The sequence below is a fragment of the Aquarana catesbeiana genome, linkage group LG01, assembly GCF_042186555.1.
Source record: "Aquarana catesbeiana isolate 2022-GZ linkage group LG01, ASM4218655v1, whole genome shotgun sequence".
In the NCBI taxonomy this organism is placed as follows: Eukaryota; Metazoa; Chordata; class Amphibia; order Anura; family Ranidae; genus Aquarana; species Aquarana catesbeiana.
In genome coordinates, this window is record NC_133324.1 from 792,742,587 (window position 1) to 792,750,775 (window position 8,189).

Genomic DNA, 8,189 nt, shown 5'->3' on the forward strand with positions numbered 1-8,189 from the left:
GGTAAAGAGTCTCTGACAGCTGATCAAGTTGTAAACAGGAAGAAGCGAGTATAGGAGAGACGATCGGCTGCTTCTCTGACAGGGGGGGTCTGTGCTGATCGTTTATCAGCACAGCCTCCCCGAGGATGCCCAAACTGAACCACCAGGGACACCAATAGGACCACCAGGGATGTCACCCCAAGGTATGCCACCCTAGACCACCAGGGATGCCAATCAGTGCCCACAATGGATGCCAATCAGTGCCCACAATGGGCATCACTGATTGGCAGGCATTATTGTTTGGCACTGATTGGCATCCATCAGTACCAATAATGTTCTCTTCCTGTTACAATGATTACCAGGACAAAAAAAATGTCAGACAGCAGCAGAACACTAACAAGCATTTTATATCTTCTTTACCCTATCCAAAGCTAGAATAAGTGGCAATGGCTCTATAAAAGATTTAATTGGAGGAAACAGTGCCAACAGTGCTCCAGTAAACAATAGAGGAACAATCTCTGTGAGAGAGGGTCTCTTGCTTAAATCTATTTAAAAGCAAACATTATGTAAAGTGGTTGTAAACTCTTAGGCTCGGTTCACACTAGAAGAGGCATGACTTGCAGGTCGCCTCACCGAGGCGACCTGCACACGACTGCCACGGCGACTTGCAAAACGACTTCTGTATAGAAGTCTATGCAAGTCGCCCCCAAAGTAGTACAGGAACCTTTTTTCTAAGTCGGAGCGACTTGCGTCGCTCCGATTAGAACGGTTCCATTGTACAGAACGGGAGGCGACTTGTCAGGCAGCTAGGTCGCCTGACAAGTTGCCCCCGTGTGAACCGGCTCTAACATATACTAAGTGAAGACACTATCCTCAGGTGATAGACAGCGATGAAACAAATACTCCTACATAGGTTGTATCTGTTTATCTGCACTACTCTACATCCATTCAAAGTACTGAATTTATAAGCTTGTCTGAGAGTTCATAAAAAAGGGGTTGGGGAGCTGAAGTTACACTCTGCAGAGCTCAGTGAGGAGAGCTCTGATAGCTGATTGGAGGGAAGGGACACATCCTCCTTCATACAGGAACAGAGCTGACTGCTAGTGGTCCCTCCCCTGTCACCATTTTTCTCTTGGTGTCAGGAAAAAATGGCAGAAGTGATTCATGCAGATAGCAGAGGAATGAAGCAGCAGACAGAAATGACACTTTGTATCAGAGGAATATGCTTTGTTCATATTTCATGTCTGAGGTTTACAACCACTTTACAAATTAATAAAATTCTATATGGTGAAAGCAAAATTTATAAGTGCAAGTTACATGTCATGTGAAATTATGGACTGAACTTGATGAACTTGATGTCATTCTGTGACATTCTTTGAGATTGTGAAGCTGACCTCAATAATATAAATCAGTGAGTAGTAAATACAGAACACTCCACCGTAACTCGGAGATCATGAACTCAAATCAACTCAACATTTTTGTGCTCTGAGTTTCCTAGAGCCCTTATGTAAAATGGAGCAAACTTGTGATAGATGTAACACCTGTGAGAACAACTCCACCCATCTTTAATTCACATTCTCCTTTTAATTTCTCAATGGCATTTTTATTGACTCATCTGCTGCCTAAAGTCAACTCTTAAAGTGGTATCAAACCCAAAACTAAAAATATAATATTTTGCAGCTTACCAATCATTAGGTAAGGTGGCTGCATTAACAAGTTGAAGACAAACTCCAGATAATACTTTGATCAAGGTTACAGCAAACAGTTTTTTTTCCCTTTTGGGATAAAGGTTTTACATAAACAAAAGCTGACCATTGTAAGGTCCCTGTCAGTGGTAAATGGTTTGTCTCAATCTTCGAACTGCTACATTTGCAGGACAGCTTGTTCTGTTGAAAAACAACAGACTTACTAGCTGGACCATTTGGAGAAAATAAAGGAAAGAAAGCTTAACCGCTTGCTGACCGCCTCACGCAGATAATATGTGTCAGAATGGCATGGCTGTGCAAAACCCCGTACGGGTACGTCATCCCCTTTAAGAACCGACAGGCGGCACACGCCCGCTGCACGGTGGGGGACCCGATGCGTGTGGCCGGCGGGCCCGATCACGTGCACGAGAGCCAGCACAGGGATATTTCTGTAAACACACAAATCCCTGTTCTGTCAGGGGAGAGGAGACCTATTGTTTGTTCCTACTAAGTAGGAACAACAATAGGTCTCCTTCTTCAGTCAGTCCTATCCCCATACAGTTAGAACACACTGAGGGAACACACGTTTAACCCCTTGATCGTCCCCTAGTGTTAACCCCTTCCCTACCAGTGACATTTACACAGTAATCAGTGCATTTTTATAGCACTGATATAAATGTCAATGGTCCCAAAATTGTGTCAAAAGTGTCCGATCTGTCCGCCACAATGTCGCAGTACCGCTAGAAAATCGCAGATCGCAGCCATTACTAGTAAAAAAAAATAATAATAAAAATGCCATAAATCTTTCCCATAGTTTGCAGACGCCAATCAATATACACTTATTGAATTTTTTTTTTTTTAAACAAAAATATGTAGAAGAATATATATTGGCCTAAACTGATGAATTTGTTTTTACAAACATTTTTTTGGAATATTTATTATAGCAAAAAGTAAAAAAATATTGTTTTTTTTTTTTCAACATTGTCGCTCTTTTTTTGTTTATAGCGCAAAAAATAAAAACCGCAGAGGTGATCAAATATCACCAAAGAAAGTTCTATTTGTGGGAAAAAAATAACGCAAATTTCATTTGGGTACAGCATTGCATGACCGCACAATTGTCAGTTAAAGCGACGCAGTGCCAAATTGTAAAAAGTGCTCTGGTCAGGAAGGGGGTAAAATCTGGTAAGCTGCAATATAACTTATTATTATAATATATCTATTATTATTTATATATAAATGTTATTTTATGAATGTTTGTTATATATTATTATAATAAATGTTTGCTTATGGCTTTATGACCACTTTAAGTTCTAGTATCTAAAAGAATTTTGAGATGATCAAGCTTTGCATGCACCCTTTTACTTCTCTTACACCTCTGATTTCCAGAAAGACTTCTGTTTCCCAGGTATTTATAAAACTCAATTTTTAGGTTGGCAAAGTTTTTAAAATATAATATAATGGCTGTAGAAAGTGGAGAGAAATGTTTACCACTTGCCGACCAGCCGGCATCATTATACTGCGACAGATCGGCTCGTTCCTGCAAATTGACGTACCAGTACGACGGTCCCTTTAAGAGCTATAGCAGGCGCATGCCCGCTGCACGGTGGGGGGGGAGCTGATGCACGTGGCCGGCACCCGCGATGTCCGCTGGCCACCCATGATCGCTCCACAGAGTGCTGGAACGGGGATCCGTCAATGTAAACAAACAGATCCCCGTTCTGACAGGGAAGTACAGAGTGATCGTCTGTTCCTAGTGATTAGGAAGAGCGATCTCTCTGTACTCCCAGTCAGTACACTCCCCCCACAGAAATACCACCCAGGGAACACATTTAACCCCCTTGATCGCCCCCTAGTGTTAACCCCTTCCCTGCCAGTTTCATTTATAAAAGTAATCAGTGCATTTTTATAGCACTAATCATTGTATATATATATCACTGGTCCCAAAAAAGTGTCCGATCTGTCTGCCGTAATAATAATAAAAATGCCATAAATATATCACCTATTTTGTATACACTATACATTTTGCGCAAACCAATCAACATACACTTATTGCGATTTTTTTTCTACCAAAAATATGTAGAAGAATACACATTGGCCTAAACTGATGAAGTTTATTTATTTATTTTTTTTAATTTTTTTTTTATTTTGAGATATTTTTTTCAGCAAAAAGTAAAAAATATTGTTTTTTACTTTTTGACAAAATTGTCTGTCTTTTTTTATTTATAGCGCATAAAATAAAAACCGCAGAGGTGATCAAATACCACCAAAGAAAGCTCTATTTGTGGGAAAAAAAGAACGCAAATTTCATTTGGGTACAGCATTGCATGACCGCACAATTGTATATATACAATTATAATATATCTATTATTATTTATATATAAATGTTATTTTATGAATGTTTGTTATATATTATTATAATAAATGTTTGCTTATGGGTTTATGACCACTTTAAGTTCTAGTATCTAAAAGAATTTTGAGATGATCAAGCTTTGCATGCACCCTTTTACTTCTCTTACACCTCTGATTTCCAGAAAGACTTCTCTTTCCCAGGTATTTATAAAACTCAATTTGTAGGTTGGCAAAGTTTTTAAAATATAATATCATGGATGTAGAAAGTGGAGAGAAATGTTTACCACTTGCAGACCAGCCGCCGTCATTATACTGCGACAGATCGGATCGTTCCTGCAAATCGACGTACCAGTATGACGGTCCCTTTAAGAGCTATAGCAGGCACGTGCCCGCTGCATGGTGAGGGGGGAGCTGATGCACGTGGCCGGAGCCCACGATGTCCGCTGGCCACCCACAGAATGCCAGAACGGGGATCTGTCAATGTAAACAAACAGGTCCCCATTCTGACAGGGAAGTACAGAGTGATCGTCTGTTCCTAGTGATTAGGAACAGTGGAACAGTCATTTATACAGTAATCAGTGCATTTTTATAGCACTAATCACTGTATATATGTCACTGGTCCGAAAAAAGTGTCCGATCTGTCCGCCGCAATGTCACAGTCACAAAAATGTCACAAAATCTCTGATCACCACCATTACCATTACTAGTAACAAGAAAAATAATAATAAAAATGCCATAAATCTATCACCTATTTTGTAGACACTATAAATTTTGCGCAAACCAATCAATATATGCTTATTTCGATTTTTTTTTTACTAAAATTATGTAGAAGAATACACATTGGCCTAAACTGATGAAGATTTTTTTTTTTTTTTTTTTAGATATTTATTTCAGCAAAAAGTAAAAAAATATTGTTTTTTTCCAAAATTGTCTGTCTTTTTTTATATATAGCACAAAAGATAAAAACTGCAGAGGTGATCAAATACCACCAAAAGAAATCTCTATTTGTGGGAAAAAAAGAACATCAATTTTGATTTGGTACAGCTTCGCACAACCGCGCAATTGTCAGTTAAAGTGACGCAGTGCTGTATCACAAAAATGGCCTGGTCTTTAAGGGGGTAAATCCTACCGGTCCTTAAGTGGTTAAACAATTATGGCAGGGTTAAAAAAAAGCTTTTAAGTGACAAAAAAAACCCCAATCTCACTGCAAGTACTGACATACAGTATACCTCATTATTAGTGTCATACTAAACTGGCAAGTTTTCTTGGTGAAGTTCTGAATTCACCACTGAAGGCCGTAAAGCAATAAGATATGTGATGAAAAAAAAAAAAAATTTGCAGAAACCAAATAAATCTGAAAGAGGTAAATTGAAGCAATAAACCAACAAACTAAACTATCAAGTTGAAGTGCAAATTAATAAAACTGAGGAAAAGATCATGAACTGCCATTTCTCCCACTTTCAAATAATTCCCTTTATCTCCAACATGAGGTAACCCATGAACAGTTATGTACCTGTGTGTGCTTTGTTTTTTGTTTATTGATGCATTGTTTTATACGTTTTGTTTTTTTTTATTGAAAGATTGACACAGAAGTGCAGCAAATACAGCATACCGTTTGTACAGAATATACATACAAACAGTCAGCATGGATGCACTGTTTACTTCAAAGAGAAAACTAAATGCAGATTTCATATTTGCTACATATACAATCTTTACATAGTTTGAATATATATATTAAAAGGCAAACTAAAATATCAAGTTTAAGTCCAAAATAATAAAATTGAGGAAACGATAATGAACTGCCATTCCTCCCACTTTCAAATAATTCCCTTCATCTCCAACACAGGTAACCCATGAACATTTACATACCTTTTGCGTGCTTTGCTTTTTCTGTTTTATACGTTTTTTATTGAAAGATTGACACAGAGAAGTGCAACAGATACAGCATATTGTTTGTACAGAATATACATACAGTCAGCATGGATGCACTTTTTATTTCCAAGAAAAAACTAAATGCGGATTCCATATTTGCTACAATCTTTACATAGTTTGAATATGTATCTTGAAAGGCAAAGTTAAAATTATTAAATTCTTTGCAGGTGTGAGGCATCAGAGAATTACAAAATTACATTTAGTGACCTATGTCAATTTACTGACTGGTAAGTAATTTAGCATTTCTGGAGCAATAAAACTGTCTTAAGTCCATTTATGTTGAGGCATTTAATGTGATATTACTGCTGCGTGACTGATGCAGAATAATCAGTGTGGCTGGTATGAATAAGAAGCACACCTGTATTTCTTCTTTCAAGTGCTAAGTTCCCAGCAACCCTGTGTCTCTGGTAGCCGAAGAAACCACTGACCTGTCTGTCATCCAGAAATTCTATGTGAGCTCCAGCAATGAGACCTGTGTACAGGACAGAATACTCTTATGGGAGTTATCTGCACTTTTCAAGCTCCCACATGTTAAATGATCTTTGTTTAACCTGTTAAAAGACAAAAGTCAGCCATGTACTGAGGCAGAAGATAGCAAGAGTCTTTTAAGGTATTGTAAATATTCTCTAATTTAAATATGAAACATATATTTTGTGGGTCAGTAGAATAAAAAACAGTATTTTTTTTTAATTAAACATAGGGAACATTGGCTTTTATTTTGGCAAAGTCATAATAGGCGTTTTGTGCAATGCAACAAAATGAATTTGTAAATTACATTAAAATTGCACAAACCCTGAAAAAGACATTTAATTTTGGATATGATATACCAATGTGCAATGCAATAGCATATGTACAATGTATATAGATAAAAAAAACATTGTCGTCCTCCATTACAGATTAGTAGCTTGATGTTAAGGCAGTCTCTAATTGCAAAGTACAGGAAATGTTGCCATGCATAAAACACAATTTGTTCTGTGCCACACGTGCTAAAGGTTCTCTTGAATGATTCAGTTGCATGCAGTTTAAATGATAAGATCTGGACATCTGTTTTGTAGTGTTGAAGGCTCATAAAATAGCCCAGTGTCCATGTTTTTATTCTGGTCCCTTATAGTTGTTTGTTTGGTCACAGGGTACACTGAACAAAACAGCAATGAGCCCCCAAACATGAGGAAGAAAGAGCCAAACCAGCACATAAACATGGCCTCTCCGAACTCCCACCTGGGCACAATTTCAGGGATTGTCTCATCCCAAAATTCCTGGACAGTATTATAGGCTATCCAAGAAACTGGCACCAGAGCAGCAATACCAGACACCCAGAATAGTGCTCCTCCAAAAAGTGCAAGGTACTTCTTTGTGTGCTTTTCGTTAATCTTCAGGCAGTCCAAACAAAAGCAAGACACAATGAGGCCAATGATCCCCAGTCCATCTGAGAGGAACATCAGAATTCTTGCCATCCTGAGCTCAAATGGCAATGCCAGAAACGATTCAAAGTCCTTGCACTCCATTGGACCTTCATCTTGGATAACACACGTTTGCCACAGTCCTGCATTCCAAATTTCCATTTCATTCAGATCTAAGTTCAGATTCCTCCAGAGAGGCACAAAAGTGCTAACACAGGTAAGCACACACCCCAACAATGTAAAAAACAATGCCCCATACTGTAGCTTTGTCCTGCAATTCAGATCCATTAATTCTGAAGCTAATGCTGGCAGATGGAGATGAAGACAGCTGCTAGGTGTCTGCTGTGCAAGATCTTAGTGCCGTGTTACTTTTGTAGTTACTGGTGTTAAATATGAGCCCTTATATGTCATTTAAATCCTTTGAAATTGGTGTGTATGTTTTGTGAATGAACTTCTCAGTTTCACTTACTGAATTTCAGCCAATAAAGCCTTATTGCCTTGCAGACACAGACTCTTCAAAGATCTCATCATTGATGAACACAGAGTAGTAGGAGGGGCTCTGTATTTAGTGCTGTCAAGTGTTATGCTATTTTATGTCTGAATTAAATGTATATGCATATGATGCAATAGAAGAATGCCACAGCTTTTCGAAGCCCTTTTCAATGACAGCAAGATCATTTTACATCAATAGACTCTAGGAATGCTTTGCTTGCTTAACAATAATTATATACAATAATTGTGATTTAATTTTTTTTTTTTTTAATGTTGGCTATACAAAAGATTTTTTGTAGAGCTCAAAAAAGTCTAATAGCTGTTTTTATTTTTTTTATACCGTAACTGTAGA

General features: G+C 37.9%; 1 protein-coding gene across 1 annotated transcript; it reads right to left on the reverse strand.

Moving 5' to 3' along the window:
- Positions 1-6,967: 6,967 nt before the first annotated feature.
- Positions 6,968-7,633, reverse strand: LOC141124048 (claudin-22-like). Its single transcript, XM_073612134.1, has one exon. It carries the CDS (start codon positions 7,631-7,633, stop codon positions 6,968-6,970), a length of 666 nt encoding a protein of 221 aa, XP_073468235.1.
- Between the last annotated feature and the right edge of the window lie 556 nt (positions 7,634-8,189).